General features: G+C 42.8%; 1 protein-coding gene across 2 annotated transcripts in view; it reads left to right on the forward strand.

Annotated features, from left to right (window-relative positions):
- The first annotated feature begins 890 nt into the window (after window positions 1-890).
- Window positions 891-20,400, forward strand: part of ndst3 (N-deacetylase/N-sulfotransferase (heparan glucosaminyl) 3) — a 48,896-nt gene continuing 29,386 nt past the window's right edge. Inside the window, exons 1-5 of one of the 2 annotated variants that reach the window (XM_051945323.1) lie at window positions 891-1,352; window positions 3,151-4,430; window positions 15,124-15,211; window positions 16,245-16,399; window positions 17,557-17,742. In XM_051945323.1, coding sequence (XP_051801283.1) covers window positions 3,432-4,430; window positions 15,124-15,211; window positions 16,245-16,399; window positions 17,557-17,742 — 1,428 coding nt within the window. In that variant the 5' untranslated portion in view covers window positions 891-1,352; window positions 3,151-3,431. The remainder of the gene's footprint in view (window positions 1,353-3,150; window positions 4,431-15,123; window positions 15,212-16,244; window positions 16,400-17,556; window positions 17,743-20,400) is intronic. The other variant, XM_051945324.1, reaches the window with a different exon arrangement.

The raw sequence follows: 20,400 nt of genomic DNA on the forward strand, positions 1-20,400 counted from the left end.
GATGCCATTAGATTAATACAAAGGAGTGAACTGAAAGGAGCTTGGGTAAAGGGTAGTGAGAGAGATGTGAAATTATGTTTTTCCTCTGTGCTCCAGGTTGATAATGTACATTACATGTGTGTTGGTACAGACCCTACATGTTTAAGTCAGATTCCTCTCTGTGAGTCGCTTTCTCAACTAGCACAATCGTGTGCCTCTCTTTAAGTTGACACATTTCCTTCGCTTGTCCCAGTTGTGTCCTCTCTCTCAAATGCACAGCACATGCACAATTACTAAGTAAGCTCCATTGTAAGGCCATTACAATGTGAATGAGGGGCCCACCAGCTCCACCGAGATTTGTGTGAGTAAGAGTGTGTCAGTGCAAATGGGTTAGAGAGATTGATGAACTAGTGGGGAGTGAAAGGGGAACACCTAATCAAGTTTAAAAACACTGTGATTGACAGGCTGCGGTTTGCTGATTGACATTCTGCAGGAGGAGACCTAATGGGGCTGATGCATACCAACATGTATGACTGTGGGCGTTTGCTCAGAAACGTTTGTTTATTCCCAGTGATGCACTTCTTGATTATGTGAATTTGCAATGTTTCTGCCTTTCCCCATTTATTCTCGCCTTTAATACCAACTTGTGCAAGGAACGGGAGTGAGGAGCACTACAGCTCGCCATTAACTTGCACCAGTGCGCATAAAGGTGTGTGACATCCCTCATCCAACTAACACCGTCTAACGGGCCGTGAGCTTTTACCGGGCCCGTGATCGCTGATGCCCGAGAAAAACGGCTGTTTGTGTCAATCAAAGCGAGCCCCCTCCCCTTCTTTCGCCTCTACCTCCCCCCCTCTCTCTCTCCCTCCCTCCCTCCCTCTCTCTCTCTCTCGATCGCCTCCACTTGTGTAGGCGCTCTTAAACCGGAGGATTTTACGCGCGGCACTCAGTCGTTAACAGGCAGCCCAGACATCGGCGCTCCTGCGTCTTGTCGCTGCTTCATCTCCTCCTTAAATAAAAAGCTGAGCCAGAAAGGGAAAAAGAAGTGAGCGTACTGGGGTGGGGAAGAGATAGAGAGGGAGGGAGGAAACAGCGGGGGAGACGAGAGTAAGAGAAAGCGAAGAATGATGAAAGGGGGGAGGAGAGCGGATCATTCCGGCTGGCCGCCCCTGCTGCTCTAGTGGAGGGAAGAGCGAGGGAGAGAGGCGAGGAGGGGGAGAGATGGCACAACGCCTCAGCATCCAAAAGACACGGAGTGGTGCGCCACCGAGAGCGTAGCCCCGGACTCACCCGAAGCAGCAGCAGAAGCAACGCACTCGCCGCGCCGCCGTCTCGCCTCTCGCCGTGCGGCAGCGCCTCGGACTCGGTCAGAGGTAAGTGGGCGAGTCGGTGACATAAACTTCAGCGGAGGGACGCGGGATGGAGAAACTCTGTGGAATTGGCTGCTGTTAGTTGGAGTTTTGTCATTTGTCTGCCCCTAACAGTCATTGATGTTTGTGCTGTGGTTGCCTTTCTTTTTAAAAGAATTATATTTAATTATATTTTTTTTGTAGAGATTGAAGAGACTGGGGATTTATCACTGCTTTTGTCTTTTTCTGCAGGTTTTAAGTTATGTGCTTTAACAACACTACTCTTATGTAAATCTATTTGAAATTGAATGTTTTTTGCGGGTCTTTCAATATTTATGACAAATCAAATCACCGTAAATTATTTAAAAAAACATTATTATGACAAAAACACATTATAAAAACATTCTTAAATTCTCATTTTTGCTTTAAATTTGAATTTTAAAATGGTCCAAAAGTTTTTATTTTTCATGCAGGCCTAAAAATTCAATAGAATTGTCTGTATTGTGTTTTATTTTCTATTCCTGCGTATCATATGACTTAGAAGACCACTATGAGTTATTAAAATAACTTCTGAGTGAACTGTCTGTGTTAATCCAATTCCAGCGCCCTCCTGTGGCTCCTGACAGTGACACAAATACATACCTATAGTAACAGGTTAGATCACCTGACAAACTTAGCTGTCTAAGTTGCAAATTCTCCTACAAAATTCCAGAACATAACCTTGAATTAGCCACTACTAAGGATGAGTATGACTGCACACCTTTACTCAGATTCCTTCACATTTTTGGTTTGTGTTAAAACTCCCGATGCCACAGAGCACCGCATTGATAATCCAAGTGCCAGTTTGGATGAAACACATTTTATTAAAGCAACAAATACAACTTTCCTCATGGAGTTGGCACAGCTATACAGGAAACAAACCTTTTCCCGCCTCTTTTGGATTTTCTGGTATCATATGTAGGGAAGATGACTGTAGTAGCTCCTCTATGACCTTCTCCTTGCGTGTGTTCTGAAGGCAAAGGAGCGAGGAAGAAAGGATGGAGAACGTGAGGAAAGACTATTGATATTCAAACAGACAGAAGGAGAGAAGAGGGGTATAATGGGGGTGGAGAGAAAAGAGAGAGAAAGAGATGCTGTGGGATCTTTTCTTCTCCCTGGCTCCCGGCACATACATTAAGATGCTAATCCTGGTCTTTTTTGTCTCTTTCTATAATTCATTGCATTTTGTTCCTCTCTCTGCTCTTTCTCTTGCCGTTTCTCTTATTCTTGCACTTTCTCTCGTTCCTCATTTCCTCTGTACTGTCTTGGGCTCCCCCCAGATTAGTGCTCCTGGCAAAAGGATTCCAGCTCTAATTTTGTGATATTTCAGATGATTAGGTTCAGAAATAGGACAGAGGTGCACAGAGTTTTGGTACAATTAGAGGAATTCTCTGTGGAGCTTTATGGGACTTATTAGTTGAGATCCCATCCACCTCCCCGCACTGCCATATTAGCACACAACCAGCTGTTGTTTATTTGTGGGGATTGACTTCAGTGTTGTGTTTAAGCTTTTAACTGTGATGTCACTTTGCCTGTGTGTGTGTGTGTGTGTCTGTGTGTGTGTGTCTGTGTGCGCCAGAGGTTGGCTAAGCCCTGAGGATGCAACTTGTTTTCAATCAGCTCTGTAGTTACCAGCTGTGCCCTCACACTCCCCAGGGTGGCACAACCTAGGCACACACACACACACCCGCGAGCATTCATACACCGAGCTAAAGCATACAATTCAACCTTGCCCAACAAATTTACTCTTTCTTCATTTCTCCTTGTCCCCTTTTCTCTGCAGAAATTAATCATCGCTCGCTCCGTCTGTGCGTGCGATTCTTCCGTGAGGATTGGAAGGAGAGCGCCCCAACTGCATATCCTCAATCAAGACCTTCGCTCTCTGACATCCGGAGCAGCTCCTTTTCTCACCTGCCATGGTGACATGACACACCTCTGAGTGGCTTTTTTGCGCGTGTCTCACACACATAGACAATCTCTAGGGTTCCTCAAAACCCCCAAACTCCTTCACGCACTCTTTAAACTCCAGCAAACTAAAAAAAAATAGACTTCTCCCTCTTCGCGATGACAGTGGCTGTGCGGTTCCGTCGCCACTTGCGTAGGCTCCTGCTCTTACTGGCCTCCTGCTGTCTCCTCTCCCTCCTCCTCTCTGCCTATTTCCTCTTTACGAACTCCTCCCCTTCCATGCAACTTGGACAATCTGCCGAGCCTGCCTGCTCCCAGCCGCTCTCCATGTCCCCGTACCGACAGCTCCCGTACCCGTACCCTCCGAACCCACCGCACACACACGTCCACACTGACCCGGTGGTGCTGGTGCTGGTGGAGTCCCAGTACTCCCAGCTGGGTCAGGACATTGTGGCTATATTGGAGTCAGCACATTTCCAGTTCCGCATGGAGATAGCCTCAGGAAAGGGCGACCTGCCGCCGCTGACAGAAAAAGGCCGCGGACGATATTCGCTCATCATTTACGAGAACCTGTTAAAGTATGCACATGCAGACACATGGAACAGACAGCTGTTGCATCAGTATTGTACTGAGTACAGAGTTGGCATCATCGGCTTCTACCGCTCCACTGAGAACTCCCCATCTGTCCTCAAACTGCGAGGCCTACCGCTGGTGCTCAGGACCAACCAAGCGCTTTGGGACTGCTGTGTGGTGTCCAGCTCGCCTCTCCTCCACCTGACCAAACCCGGCACAGATCGAGGGGCCTTACCTGGGGAGGACTGGACCTCATTCTCCTCTAATCACTCCACATACCAGGCTGTGCTGCATGCACGGGCTAAGGAGGGAGCAGGGGCAGGCAGCGGAGATAATCCAGGGCCTGGCTTCAGTCAAGGCCACCAGGCCACAGTGGTGCAGGACATGGGACTCTATGATGGGGTGAGGCGAGTCCTCTTTGGCCAGGGACTGGGCTACTGGCTCCACAGACTCATCCTGGTGGACGCCATTTCCTACCTCTCGGACAGGAAGCTTACTTTGGGGCTGGACCGGCACATACTGGTGGATATAGATGACATATTTGTGGGAAAAGAAGGGACACGCATGAATGCCAAGGATGTGAAGGTATTGGGGATGACGGGGATGTGATATTGTGCATTAGAGAGATAAAGTGTGGGATAGAGAGGATGAATTCGTGTTAGGTCAGTTGTGTTGGATTAGATATGTCATTCTGGTATCAACTTCTAAAAACAGTAATGATGGCAGTGCGGTGGTAGAGATAAGGAAGGTTTGCTTGTTGCTGTCTAAGTAACCTCAGCAAAAGATTGTTCCGGGAGTGTATTTCAGAGGATTTTAGCTCAGGCTTGGGTGCATTTCGGAGATATTTGGAAGGGCTTGTGCATGTGTGTGATGGCTTTCTGTGTTTGTGTATCAAGTGCATATGTGTCAGGGTACAACGAGAGGGTATTCTCAAATGGAGGTTTAGCCAGAAGAGGCCATTTAAGGGAACAAAGATGTGGTGTGAAAGAGGAAAAGAGGAGGGGGTGAGAGAAAGAAAGAGAGGTAGTGAATGAGCCAGTGAAAAGATGAATGGCACTTATTCCTCTTTTCCCACGTTCCTCCTCTTAGGGAAACTAAAGGAGAGTCAGCCATGCAGCCCGCCTCTCAAGACAGCTATTGTTTCAACACACACGCTTGCATGAGCAAACACACACATGCAGGCAGCCGTGCACCTCGATGCATGTATACATACAGAAATACAGTATTTGCAAACACTTTCTGTAGGAATGTAATATTTATAAGAGACAAAAAAAGCACTTTGCGTTTGCTGGGGGGTTGGATAAAAGTCCTCAGCGGGAGGAATTTTGTTTGAACTCTATGGTCACATTCTCCCACTGTGTTCACACTCGATAGATGTTCAAGGGAAATAAATTGTGTTTTGGTGGGTTTTCATAAAAGGAGCGTGTGCGTCTGAATGAGTGTGGGGGACTCTTAGAAAGGGGAGATTTATACTGCTCTGTGGACATGTGCATGAGCTAAGAACAGATGAGTATTCCAGTCTCACTGCAGCCACACAATATACATGATAGGCAAATGTGTGTGGTTGTTTTCTGAATCGCTGCTTTAGATTAGAATGTCACTTTCACCTGTCCTGTCAGCCACTGACAAAAAATGAGACACCTGTCCGTGGCTGAAAGTTGGGCAGGAGATGAGAGGAATGGGGAGACTAAAAAAAAAAAAAAAACAGAATGCAGTGGGTGGTGAAGTGGAGAGGAATTCCACCCTTGAATATAAAAAAGATGCTTGTATCCAGAAAGGATAAAAGAGTACATATTCACTCACACACACTCTCTTTCACACACACACACACGCTCAGTGCACACATTCCCGTGCACATACACATTCACAAAATGAGCACACAAGCGCTGTCTAGTTGGAGTTTTCATTTTAAGTCTGCCTGACTCTTCAGCTTTGTAGCATAAATATACATGAGGATGAACCAGTGCCATAACAGAAGGGCAGGGAGATGGGGATGTAGGAAGATGTGGAGAGAGAGAGAGAGAGAGAGAGGTGTGTGTGTGTGTGTGTGTGTGGGGGGGGGGGGGGATGGAGAGACAGATATGGAGAGAGAGGGTCATAAAAAGAGGGAGGGATGCCATTTGAAAGACTCACACTTCTTCTACATTTCTACTCTTCTCTCTCCTTCAGGATAGTTGGCAATCACCACCAGAAAGACTTGAGGAAAAAAGAAGGAAAATAGTTGGAGAGAGAGAGAAGGTGGAGCATGGTGCCTAAGGGAAGAGCTAGCAGCTAACTTTGCGATTTCAGACAAACAAAATGCTGAAGGGAAATGGGGAAGCAGAAGAGGGGAGGCGGGGGAGCAGGAATATGATGATTTGTAGCAGCCCTCCCTTCAGAGATGGAGAGCCTCAGGTAGAGTTGTCAAATTACAGTCTGAGCAAGGTGTTTTTAAGTGTGTATGCAGGAGTAAACAGCGTATATTCATAATCATGCGATGAACAGATTCATTTGACTTTTTCCCCCCCTCCATCTTTGTCATAATGCAGGGATTTTTTGAATAGTACATCCTGTTGCTTAGTTTTCAGATGAGCTCGTGAAAGAAAGTCTTTCCCTTCGAGCGAAATGTCACTGAATAGCTGTTGAAAGGATGACTCATATTAGATGACCACATGTCAAATATACATCTAGCTTTGGGCGAAGGTGACAGCTGAAAAGATGTCTCTTCATTTCATTAAAAAGATGAAGGCTTGTGGAATTCAGGGGGATTATTTAATCATGAAAGCAAAGTGTTTGCACACTGATATCGAGGTTGTGGAAAATTGCCTTGGGTCTGGTGTTAGCTTTATGGAGCAAAACATTTTAAACTGTGTTAGATTTAATTTGGGTCAGAACGGACTGACTGAAGCCACGATGACATTACAGGCCACAGCTGAGCCCAAGAATCAACATCTGGGAATTGGTGTTTGGTGGGTTCATCAAAACATCTTTGAATATTATGCCCTAAATATTCAAATAGTATTCTAGGACTGCTGAAGCAAAAGCCCGCCTATGGTGAAATGTCACCCTGGATAAGTGGCAGAGAAATAATGTGAAAATGGAAATTATGTCTCTGCCTATCTTGACTGTTATATCTATGTATGTAACAGGGAGTGTTAGTGAGCAATTAGCAGAGCAAGGTGTTTGCAGGGCCAATGTTAGAAATCCCTTCTTACCTCCGTACAGCCAACATTCAATCTTCTGTTCTCCCTGAAAGAAGAAGAGAGAGGAGTGAGACAGAGAGAGAGGCCAATTAAAATGCCACCCTCCTTCTCTCTGCACTCTTCATTAGTCTCACCCCACGAGTTCATCTGGTGACAAACAATACCTACACCCCCTTCTGTCTGCACACACACTAACACACACAGCTGTATTTCCTCTATTAAAATGATTCACAGGGAGGCACCCCACAGATGACATTTCTCAAAATGAGGGATGATGCCAGTCAAAAACTCCCATCAATGATTCTCGGACCAGTGCTTGTGGGTTTTTTTTTAATACATGCATGTAGGTTGTCTCCTCTTCTCTCCTTCAGAGTGGTCGTTAGGGAGGTGTCAGATCCTCGTCTTCAGATGTCTTTTTATCACCTCCACCTTTCTTTCTTGCCACCTCCTCATCCTCCTCCACTCATCTTCTTCCTCACTCCCTCCTTGCCTGAGTCATTGATCACTATCTCGGGCCTATTTGTATTCTTCGCTAAGCCACCTATCTACTCGTTCTTGCTCTTTTCCTCCCCAAGGTGTTTTCTGCCGTGGTGTCATCCAAGTTTAGACGACGCGTATGTGAAGGCGTATCTCATACGCGGATTTAGAAGTCAAGACACACGCACTCTCTCGGTACATGGGGGTTGCATTCACTTGAGCTCGATATTTTCGACTGTTATGTATCTAAAGGCGAGTAGTAACTCAGTGATCTGCACAGTTGCCTCACATCGACTCAGAACTTTCTGCGTTGTGTGCAAACTCTTCCAATGTTTGTATGGGTGTACATAAGAGCCTCCAGTGATAGATATCCACTATACCCGATAAAATCGCTTTCATTTCACCAACGTTATGTTGTGAAGGTCTATATCTTGTACTCCTGAAATGGAATAATTGACTAAATAAGATTAAAATGTGTTTCCATAGACACAGCAAGTCTTTCTATTTTCCTTGAGCGAGATATTTAATACTTTCATGTGGTATAAAAAACCATACAGCCTGTTTCAACATCTTACCCAATTAGAAAATGCAATAGCAGTTTGTTGTATAATGTCACATAAATGTCAAATGATTCAAAATTGTATCAAAAGTTGAAAAGTACAATATTTTCTCTCATGAACAATTAAAAACAGTACTTTAGAAAGACTATATTGAAAATACAGGCCCAAAAGTAGATACTTAATGCGATGAAAGTGAATACATGTGATCATTAAGAAAAAAGTCAAAACACGTGATCAAACAAACTGAGCGCACCCGCAATTTCCACTTATCCTTACTGTGTGAACATAGTAATAAAAAAGACCTGTGAATCACAGAACTTCCTCATCTTTGGTTTTCTGCATCATAGCTCAATGTGGAGAATATTGCAACAGGAAATGAAAAATCAGGTTGTCACATTTTACGAACGTGGGAAATGACACCGGAAGCTGTGACCAACTAAAAAAACAGCTTAAACGCAGTTGCAGCAGTAATCAGGTGAGACCGAGTCAAAGTACTGTAATCAGCTCTGCATTAGCCATTCTCTCAAAATATCACCACATACAGTGTGCTACTTGTACAATTTATTTCTGAAAAATGCATGAACACATGCTTCAGACTTGGCATAGGAGTCATCAGTGGAAATCAGAGTTTCTGTGACAGTGTGATGAACACTGCATAGCATCAACCTTTATGGACGGCACCCAAGAAAAAAATACACTTGCCTGTTGGCACAAAATTGCAACATGAAACTTGGTTAAAGAACAAGAAAAAAAAAACTATGAAGGCTGGGAGCACATTCTTTGGTCAGATGAGACCAAGATAAATTTGTCCTGCGCACATGGGGTTCAGCATGTTTGGTGTGAACCAGGCCAAAACCACCACAATGAATGCATAGTTCTGACAGTGGTGGGAGTGTGATCATATAGAGCAGCAAAAATGTGTTGGCGAGATGACATTTATAGATGGCACCATGGATGCATGTAGATATACAGAAATAGTGGTTGACGAGATGACGTCTCATCAGTAGAAGCTTGGCAGAAGAGGTATACTGCACACTGTTAAAATCACACAAGTTTCGGAAGTTTCTAAAGAAGAAAAAACTGAAAACTACAACCTGGCCTAGTACATCGCCTTACTTGAATCTGACAGAACACTTTTACTGTATTTTAAAGGGAGAAAGGCAGAGCAACATGACGTTGTCTCTGAAAAATGGCAGAGCATCTCCCTAGAAATTTGTGCAACATTGGTACCCTCAGTTCTGGGAGGATTGATTCATTAAAAATAACAGTGGGCGAATAAAGTATTGGAAAAAAAAAGATTTGAATCCCATTAATGAGAGGACTTTTGCTCCCTGAGTTACTACTGTAAGTCCTGTACTTTTATCATAGTAAATCTAAACTGCTTGCTTCAGTGTTGCACAAGAGGAAATAACCTGCTGTTCAATGTAGAAGTAATGCAATTCCTGTAAGATGATACAATTGTGAATCATTTGACACTGAAGTGACACTGCACAATGCTTTGCTGTCTTTTGTTGTATACTGTATTGCTGCATCACGCTGAGGGACACCAGACTGAAAAGGATGTGTTTTCTGGATGTTTGAACTGAATGAGTATAGCTGTTTGGATAGAAGTGTTTTTCGTGTTCTTGTGATCACTTTCGTCTAAGCTAAAATTGAAAATAGAACAAAAAAATGGGCACAATTCAGATTTTAATAAAGGTTTTTGGCATAGCAGTAGTTTATTGTGCAGTCCTATTTCGAGTTAATCTTGGGACCTAATTAAGTATGATGCATATTTACCGCTTGAGTCAATCAAACTAAGCTCCTTCCATATCTGTTTACTACTTTGCCCAATGCTATTACATAAGTAATGAAGAAAGGCATAAACAATGAATGGAGGATTTAAAAATCAAAGGAGAGACAAGGAAATTTGAGAAAAGAGATTGAGTTCGCTGTTTGTGTTACAGGAGGCACACAAGCCTCAACCCCCCCCCCCCTTTTTTTTAATGCGGGGCAATACTCATTTACCTTGGTAAGAAATCTTAAGTGTTAGGACCTAATGGTTTATAAATGACAAATAGCAGGTGGAAAAAAGAAAAAAAGAGACGACACTCAGGATGACAGCGGAGAACAGGATAACGCTTCCAGCGCGATGTATCCTGACATCTGCTCTCATTCATCCTCCTGATCAGGACAAGTCAAATGATCACAGTTAGCCCTGCAGGGAACTAGAAGTTTTGCAGTTATGTTCTTATGAAGGGGAAAAAAGGATGTTTGTGTATGCGGGCTTTTCATTCTGTATTTTTATTGACGGATAGTACAAAAAAGACAGCCATCACAGTGTCACTATAAAGAATACTCTAAAGAAAGAATTTGTCAACTAAATAACGTCTTAATAACTTGTTCTGTTTAATTAACATTCTTTGTTGGTGCTCTTGTTTTTACTCCAAATAAACTCGGAGAAAGTGGCCGCGTGCCATGCATTTTCTTCCACAGAATGAGGCAGGTTTTTGCAGTCACAGCAATCACTGAAACTCAAAATCCTTGAGGGGCTGCCAAGTAGAATTTAGTGTAAGTATAGCGATGCCAAAGCAATCACAAGTACCTTGAATACGTAAATGCAAGTGAATAGATGATTTTGTAAAATGCCCCAGTATAATAAGCTACGCTGACTTGAATCTGACAAGCGAGACTGGAAGTGTGATAGGGAAAGAAAGAGTAAGCAAAAGGAAGACTGGCATTAACTGGGAAGGTGCGCTTTCTGCTCATCAAATAGAGATGCCTGACCCAGTTAAATTTGCTGGTCTAGTGTTCACATTACGCGTGCTGACATACACATGCAGAGACAAAGCGCTCGTGTAGATGAATCGAGAACTTTGACCTGCTTTTTGCACGGGAATTAAACCTCATAAATGGGACCAATTTTCTTGCTCGTCTATACTCGCTTCCCAAATCTGTTTGCGCACAAAATCCCACTTAGTGTTTATTTTATAATTACTTTTATTATTTTAGATTTTACAGGCAGGCTTAAGGCTGTGAGAAGAAAAGAAAAGTGAGGGAAATAAAAAAAAAACAGTGCAAAGGCGAGAATGACAGAATGGGGATATGGTGAAGAGGTGGTTGGTGTAAAGGGTTTTTGAAAGGCAGTGAATGCCAGCTGTCCAGATGCCTGTCTCCCATCTGTTTGAACCCCAACATCTAGCTGGCACCTCTTCCAGTGCTTACCACACACACATGCAAGAACACGCTGAAACGCACACCCGCTGTCAGTCTCACATACACAGAAACAAACTGGCATTGCTTCTGACACTCACAGTGCTGGGAAGCTGTGGGATTGGGCACGGAAATGAGGGCTATCGCTAGCCGCTAATCCCAGTGTGTGTTTACCTTCATCACTAGGATTGTCAAGATCTCTCACATGCAACATAGTCCCACCTCCTGCTAATCCAAATCTCCCCTTTTTTCTTTTAAAGTATCTCTTATGGCCCATTTTAAAACCATTCTCAGCTTTGAGCTCAGTATCCACTGGACAGATTGGCTCCGTATTGCATAAAGCCCACAATTCTCCCAGATCTGCTGCTGTTACCCTCAGAAAAACAGCAGGAGGGGACTTCATTGTCCCTCAGAGGCAGACTGAGGGTTTTGTCATATGCTCAGTGTGAAAGTTTCTGTCCAAGAAGTGTACTTCTTTTTTTTTTTTTTTTGTTGGCTGTAGTTTCTCATCACAATTCTGCAGGCTCTTCATACAGCAGTCCTTCCATACACTCTACACTCCTAACACTCAGGCTTCAAAGAATGACGCTCAGGATTAGTTTTGGGGTTGTAAACTGCCACAATTTACTCATTTGGTTTGGTTTTGTTAACTCTCAGGCGTTAACACAACAATATGTCTCTATTGATGTGGTTGTGGTATCCTGATGGGCTGGTCTTTTGAGTGATTTTGTGATATTCTGCAGGTTTGGCAACTCACTTCCTGTAATGCACACTGGGCATACAAACCACTGGGTATAGCGCAAATACAGAGTCACCAATATAAAATGCAGGAAAGTTAGGCTGCTATGCAAATCAGAAAGGCCATTAAACTGCCTGCATCCATATCGTGTGGCCATAGAACCTCAGGGAACGCCTTCTGAAATCAGATTAGTGGGGCCTGTGTCTGAGCAGTTATGCAATTCTAAGAAACTTCAACTCCAACATTCGTACTCAGTCCATAAAATAACTTGGTCAGCTGTGTGAAGGTGAAAAAGGTGCCAGAGTTGACCTTCTCTCTCTGCTCTCTTTATTTACTATTAAATGTACCCTACAGATGGTTCGAAAATCGCTTCAGAACTGAAACCTGGTGGAGAAGGCTGACCTATCTCACTGAGTAATTTGTTTCCCGTGAACGCTTCATAATGTGCGCTGCTGTTGTAGGTAGGGAGTGTTTTGAAAAGTCTCTGATGTGTAAGATTTGAGAGCTGGCTGCTGAACAACACCCTCTTTGATACGATAAATTGCCAAGTTCCCCGATGTCCCTTTCAAAACATCCTCGTTCGCTTTTCGGGGGTAAAATTTGCGACGACGCGACTTGTCAGTGCAATCTTTTGCAGGAGCTCTCAAATTAGAAAGCATCCATAAATGCAGCAACTGAAAGCGTTTGGAAAATGGCTTTCTGCTCAAAGTGGCATCGACACACAATAAAAACACACCTTTACCAAGTCAGAAATAGAGGGGATAAAATGTTGACTGTCAGGGCGATGGGGTGAAAACATGCAAAAAGCAGCTGTTTGGTTGTTTGTTGCTCTGAGACTCACTGACACAGCACCAACATTTCCTTCATGGTTCTTCTGTTTTCTGCTTTGGATGTTAGGTAGCAGAATACAAATGAGATGTTTAAACTAATATACTGCACACTTGGACACACACCTACGCCAACTCTCGCAGATACCAACACACACGTTAATAATGCATTTCGACCAAGTGCATCGGGGAGTGTATATTGAGTTACAATGCAAAGCACTCAGCTACAAACTTAATTTAATTCTTAAGTCTTTGTATCCACACGTTTGCCTCAGTGTGTGTGTGTGTGTGTGTGTGTGTGTGTGTGTGTGTGTGTGTGTGTGTGTGTGTGTGTGTGTGTGTGTGTGTGTGTGTGTGTGTGTGTGTCTGCAAGATGTAGAGGATGTCATAGAAGAGGAGACAGGGGATCAGATTAGGGAATTGTGCACATCTGTCAGCATGCAGCCATCTTCAACACCATTAGATTAGAGCTAATGAAGACACTCCATGCATGTGTCTGGATATTTGTTAGTTTGGAAGGCACCCGCTCAGGAGGAGAGAGGGTGAAAAAAACGAGAGGTGGAGGGTAGGGGGGAGCAGTGCCTGGAACCAACTCCTAGCTCTGACTTCAGCTGCTCAGGTCTCGTAAATCAGGAAAGGTTCCTAGGGATCGATTAAAAGCAGCATGACAAAAGATTGGTCGCTGAGATGTGGTGCGTAGCCCAATATAAAGACCCTGCGGACTGAAATATAAAGAGAATTCAAAGAGTTTTATAGATAAACAAAATATTTGTGGGAACAAACTGTGAGAACATGGGATGGGAGGATGCGAGAGAAAGAGCTGGGGCAGAGAGTTATAGAAAGAGGGAGAGAGCGATCTTTCCTCCATGCTGCTTCAGCCTTCATTTCAAATTAGTACAGCCCTGTCTCCTGAGAATGTGACATTTTCACGGAGCAAGCGAGGGAGAGATGGAGGTTCAGAGAACGGTGGGAGGAGTGGAATGGGGAAGGGGGGGCCGAGAGAGGCGACTGCAGGTTCTCAGAAGCAGGATGATGGAAGAATAGAGGGAGAACCAGAAAGAGAGGAAGAGGGAGGGGAGGGGGAGTGTAAGGGTTTCACTTGGTAGTGTTAGGGATGGATGGAGAGAATGATGAGGAGGGAGGAGTGTGTGTGGGGGTTATTAGTCCACCCTCCAGAGGCTACTAATGCACTGACCTTCATTAACTCGCATTACTATCGGTGTGTGTGCAGAGTGTGCAACTCTCTTTAGTTAACACTCATTACAGAGTCTTTGTTTAAAGGCCAGTAAACTAATGAAGTCATTAAATAAGTGAAGAAAATCCTGATTCAAGTATTGAAACCAGAGACTGCTGTAACTTTAGGGACAGGAACCGAATTGGGCGCATAGAAAGCAAAACAACAGACCTAAATAATGTAACATGCCATCGTCTTGCCACAATGTAGAGCAGTGACGAGTACATACAGCCATCGTACTAGTTCTCTGAAGAACCAGGGTTAACTTAAACCCTTTGCAGACATGGGACACACTGCAGACTTGATCAGTCAGTTAAGGTGACGACACTCTGGCATTCAGACACAGGCTACTTTTTTGTTATTGTTCCTTCACTTTGAGATTTACAAATTCATTACAAGTTTGAGAGTGCTCATATTTTTGTTATTTCGAAAGAGAGCCAAACTGAATATATTTCCAGAACAAATAGAAATACTATCATGAATTTAGGAACAGAAGTGCTGACAGAATAATTTGGTGTAGGAGGAGAGACAAAGAAATTGGAGATTACATCAAGTGACACCGATAGCTTCTGCTGGGATTCGGTCACATTGTGCAGGCTGCTATACATAACATGTATGTCATCAGAGTAGAGGCTTCTAACTCCTGCCTTTTTGAAACATTCCTTGGTCCGACCTATTGAGGTTGCTGTCGTGATTTTTATAGAAATGTGACCAGGTGCTCATTCAGACATGAAGGAGAAATGTTCAAATGCCATCAGATCTATGGAAGGCAGTGCATTTTTGAAAGGAGCTTTATCTGTACAACAGAGAGATATAGGACTTAAATTAGACAGATCAGGTTTTTACCTGTACTAGTGCAGGCTGGAGAGAGATGAACTTTATATAGTGTAATCTGCAATTGAAATTGTGTCCCTGATCGATCTATCTATCTCTCTATCTCTCTCTCTATCTATCTATCTATCTCTCTATCTATCTATCTATCTATCTATCTATCTATCTATCTATCTATCTATCTATCTATCTATCTATCTATCTATCTATCTATCTATCTATCTATCTATCTGCAGGCTCTCCTTGATACTCAGAGACAGCTGCGTTCTCAAATCTCCAATTTTACCTTCAATCTGGGCTTCTCTGGGAAGTTCTACCACACAGGTGTGTTCTGTTTGTTTTCCATCACTGCCAGAATCAACACAGACACTATATGTTTTTTTTTTCTCACTTTTTTTAATGATGTTGGCTGATGTTTTGTATGAATGATTTATACATTTCCTTTTTTCATTGCACTTGTTTTTATGTGGGCACTCAAACTGTCAGTGGTACAGTAAAAAAGCATCTTGGATAATAATGTTTAGGCTAATTAAATGTCCATGTGCTTCAAACTAATCATACAGTGCAGTATGTAAATCATAAAGTACAGCTTACAATTACGTGGAGGTGTGTAGATCACAGTTCTCCTAATATGTACTGTAATACCATATTTGCAGTTGAAACATGTTTGCTTGTACTATAAGCAATCAGACAAAATATACCATTCACAGTCTGGTAGTTATATTTATGTATATTTCTATCTGTTATGCATCAAAGTGTGCAGTACATATTACACACATAACTATATCTTACAATAGAATTTACAAAGAAAACAATTTGCTGCAAAAATGTCTTAGGTGGAGTAAGCTGCAAATGGTTAAACAGCGTATAGTGTGCAGACTCATTTGTGTCAAGGTTTCCTGTCATTAAAAAAATCTATTTCTAAATTTAGAGTTATAAAGTAATATTTATTCGGGCATATTTATAAGGGTCATGATCTACTGTGGAGCATTGTCGGCTACTTTGTGGCTCCAAGGACAGATTTTATTGATTTTCTAGTTAAAGTGTCTAAATCTGCAGTAAAAGAACAAAGGTGTAGGATACACTGGGAAAGAAAAATAGAGGTTAGACTGAACATGATTATAATTAGAAGAAATCTAATACAAAGTACCACACATTACCATAGCATCTGTTATAGCTATGCCATCACTTGTCGTCACAATGGTTTCAGACCACTTTATTTAGCAACACAATCTTAAGATGAAGCAATTGTTGATGATATTGTCAAACTTTGTGTGCCTGCTTGCTTTTGCACATGTTTTATTATTTGTCCTTTTGTCTTTGTGCATGTGTGTGCGTGCTTTGTGTCTGTGTTCAGGCACGATGGAGGAGGATGAGGGAGACGATCTGCTACTGAAATATGTAGATGAGTTCTGGTGGTTCCCCCACATGTGGAGCCACATGCAGCCGCACCTCTTCCACAACGAGTCCTCACTGCTGGAGCAGATGGTCCTCAACAAGGAGTTCGCTCTGGTGAGATACATGCACAAGCATGCGCTTGTGCACTGCTTGCAGCTGTCTCTTTCAGCGCAGCTTTCTCTTTGTGTGTCCTTTTAATCATGCTTGTCTCCCATGATTGCGTTTTCTTCAAGGACGTCTGTCGCTGTACGTACTTGTTATTTCTTTGTCAACGTCGATTACAGACATGATGTTCTCAGGTGGAAGTACTGGATCTGTTCGAACCGACTTTATTCAGCTGCTGGGAGTGTCAGGAAAAGTATCCAGCTTTACAACAATACAATGTACTGCAAAACATGTTTTAAGCTGTATTTGAAAGTTTTTTTTCCAGGCTGCCAAGTGTTGCGTTCCTACACCACGTAGATATGCACATTATACACCAGATTTCTTGTGCTGTGTTTCCATAAGCCAAAACTGTAATAATGGCATTGAAATGCACAGTTGTGCAATGTAAGTATGTTGAATGTGGCCATATTGGAACAATATGAGATGTTGGGAGAAAAAAGAATTACTTCTGAAAAACAAACAAAATGTAATATCCCAATTGGGAATGATGCACTTATTTTGACGGGCACACCTGTGCCCTATTTAAGGTCTCCTGGTTAATCCGAAGTCCACAAGGTTGAGTGCTTTTGTTGCTCTGCTCTGCTTTAGTTTGCTGTGCTTTGCTGGTACGCGTGTGTGAGTAAATGAAGATGATTTGTTGACCATATTGGATTGTGAAGCCACACATACAATAGAGCAAAGTAGGCTGGTTCACGGTGCTGAAGGTGAGCGTGAACATAAAGCATGATCACTGAAGTCTGTTGCACACGCACACATGCATTCTTCACTCTCTCATCCCCCAACCGCTGATGCTCAGCTTTGACAGTGTGTGTAGGTGTGTGTCAGAGCAAAGGACAACACCATCAGTCTTCGGGACGCACCCAGCAACCACCCACCCTCACACACATAGACATGCTCACACACGCTATATATTTTTTTTAATTTCCAACCCGAAGGCCAGCGTCATAACAAACACAACACAAAGCTTATCCTACAAGGTCAGGACGTCGGGCGCTGTGTGTTTATGTGCGACAAAGTCCTTTGTCTGTGACTTGTAAATGTGCCATCATTTCTGTCTTTATGTATATAACCCTCATGTCTGTGTTTTCTATGTCTCCGTCCTCCAGGAGCACAACATCCCAGTAGACATGGGTTACGCCGTGGCCCCTCACCACTCCGGTGTCTACCCGGTCCACCTGCAGCTGTACGAGGCCTGGAGACGGGTGTGGAGTATCCGAGTCACCAGCACTGAGGAGTACCCCCACCTCAAACCGGCCCGCTACCGTAAGGGCTTCATCCACAACAACATAATGGTGAGAAAACATTGTTAAGCAGTCATTTATGAAAAACCACAGAGGTGCACTGGCGTCACTTCAAGCAAACACATGAAAATGTTCCCATCATCACCAGCATAAATGCACTTTGATTAATTGGCATGTTTCAGCACATACATAAAAATAAATTAGCCTTTTCGCATCGACCTGCTAGATATTCATAACTGCACATCTCTGTTTTGTGTGCAGCTTTATACCAAAAAGACTGCCAAGGGTCTCATTCGGATACATATTTTACCCGCAACATTTTTATGATTATTTTATGTTTCCCTCCTGTTTTTTTTTTTTTTGTTTTTTGTTTTTTGTTTTTACCCTCCACTATTTTCACTTTGTAGCAGGCTAAAAGTACTATTCATTAAAGTTGTTGTTGCACAGCAGTTAGTTGCTTATATCTCTTGATAGAAGTCAATGTTGGCGCTACATGCAGACATATTTTATAAAATAAATTGGCCTATCGGATAAAGCACAGATGGGTGTTGCCTGGCATAAGAATTTGAGATAAAAAAGATAAATGTCGCAACCAAGTTTGTTCTCATGTCGCTTCTGATTCATGCAGAGGTCCTACATCAAATTCAAGACACATAATGCAGTGTCTTTGCCTTCCATGAAAAAAAACAAATAATTTGCTTAATTCTTGTGACTGAAATGAAAACAAGGAATTATATAATTTTCGGAGCAGCTAAGTCAAAGTAAGCACAAATTCAGAATAATTTACTTACAAGACTGTGTTTGCACATGGCGTACTGCTGCTCTGCTCTTTTATCTGGCTTTGAAAAACTGTTTGACTGCTGTCTCTCTGTTCAAATAAGTGTTTGCTGAATAGTAAATTGTGTGCTGATTGTTTCTTGCGGTCTTAAACCAAAAATCAATGATGCTGCGCATGGTGTGTAACCTCTCTGTGTACGCATATGCATGTGATATGAATTCTTTGACCTTGTCTCACCACAGCATGCTCAGTTCCACACTGATTCAATATTTAATGGTTTCCCAATGCAGCTGAGGGCGCAAACTTCTCCGCGCATGTGTATTTGTATATGTGAAGGATGTGTGGCATAGAGTAAAGATCTAGTAATGAGAGCTTTTTTTAGACATTTATGCTACGATAAATAATTCATCAGTCAGTGTTTGAGACGGCCATAGAATAAATCTTTTGTCACCCATTTCACCTAAGAAAGTTGCCTCCATCCCTCCCTCGGTCTCCCCTCCTCCTCTCCTTCATTCACTTGTCAGTCAGCCTCTTTGTCAGTATGCACAACTGTTCCCTTATTGACAAAAGAACCAATCACATCTGACATCGAAATTACCAGTCCATGTTGTTCTACCATATTTGGGCCTTGAGAAAAACAATTTGAACAGACAGCTGTGGCAATTTTCTAATCAGTCCTAAAAGTCTGCTTTCTATTTCTTGACGTCTTGTCACAGCTTCATAAAAGAGAGCCACTTAATCCTACTTCCTCCCAGTACAATAACAAGCCCTTTTTTTGACAGGCCATAATGTGCTGTTATACATTATCAATAGTGAGGTATTGAGAAACATCAGTGAATCACCAGATTCAATACAAAAACAAGCCACTGAACAAAGACGCATGCTCAACAATTTACAACAGAATACACCACAAGTAAAAGACAAAACAAGAGAAAGAACAAACTGTCAGAAATGAACCAAAAATTGTTTTATACCAACAAAAAAAAGAAAAATTGCAGAAGAAATACAGACAGAAATAAAATGAAATAACCGCCCCTCAACAATTGACACCAATGATGGATGTTCTCCGGGCTTTTGAAACTTTTAGCTCCTGTTGTCTTTTCAAATACAACTAAAGGCTATCCATAAGCTTTTAGAAAAAAACTTCCTTTTTTATTTTTTCAGTTGGAAATTTTGTTCACATTGGCAGGGGAGCAAGGACGTATGCAAATCAGATTCTTTCGGTTGAGCTTTCCTGGTCTCTCCGCCTGTTTGGGAAATGAAGGGACTTACAGTGGCTTGCTGATCATTTGCTTACTCTAGACTGCCGAGGGAAAACACCCAGCGCTACTAGGGGAAAGACTCTCTGGAGACGCTGCCCCACCCTGGTGCTGGCTAGTTTACATGTTGAAGAAAATGGGATGGATAATAGTATGTTGATTTTACATGTGGAAAAACCCAACAGGACTTCTGATTTATCTGCCACTGATGGTCTCTGAGGTATCCTGTACATGCTACATCAAATTCACGCCCACATCAGTGCACAAAGGAACAACAGGCTTCTCTTCATTTGATTAAAGAAATTGCTATCAATAGAGGCCTTGGCTGAGCGACGTTTCCTGCATTGAAATGTCCAGTTTGCGAGACATGCAGCGCCGTTCGCTAATGAAGATGTAAAGTATGTGTCATGCGATATGACTGAAAGCAACAGCTATTTAGGGGACCTTGAGGTGACTTTGCACAGTCAAATTCCATTTAAAGCAACTGTGGAAAGTGTAACCAGTGCAGGGAAATATTGAAAAGTCCCATCTCCTGCTCCGAGACATTGCATGCTACACTGACTAAATAGCAAAGGGAGGCATTGAAGAAGAGAAAACAAAATCAAAACTTAGCTCATGGAGGCGGACATATTTCTGAGAGGCAGTTTCGGGGGTGGTTTAGGTGTGCGTGCA

The sequence above is a fragment of the Acanthochromis polyacanthus genome, chromosome 3 (assembly GCF_021347895.1).
Source record: "Acanthochromis polyacanthus isolate Apoly-LR-REF ecotype Palm Island chromosome 3, KAUST_Apoly_ChrSc, whole genome shotgun sequence".
Taxonomy (NCBI): Eukaryota; Metazoa; Chordata; class Actinopteri; family Pomacentridae; genus Acanthochromis; species Acanthochromis polyacanthus.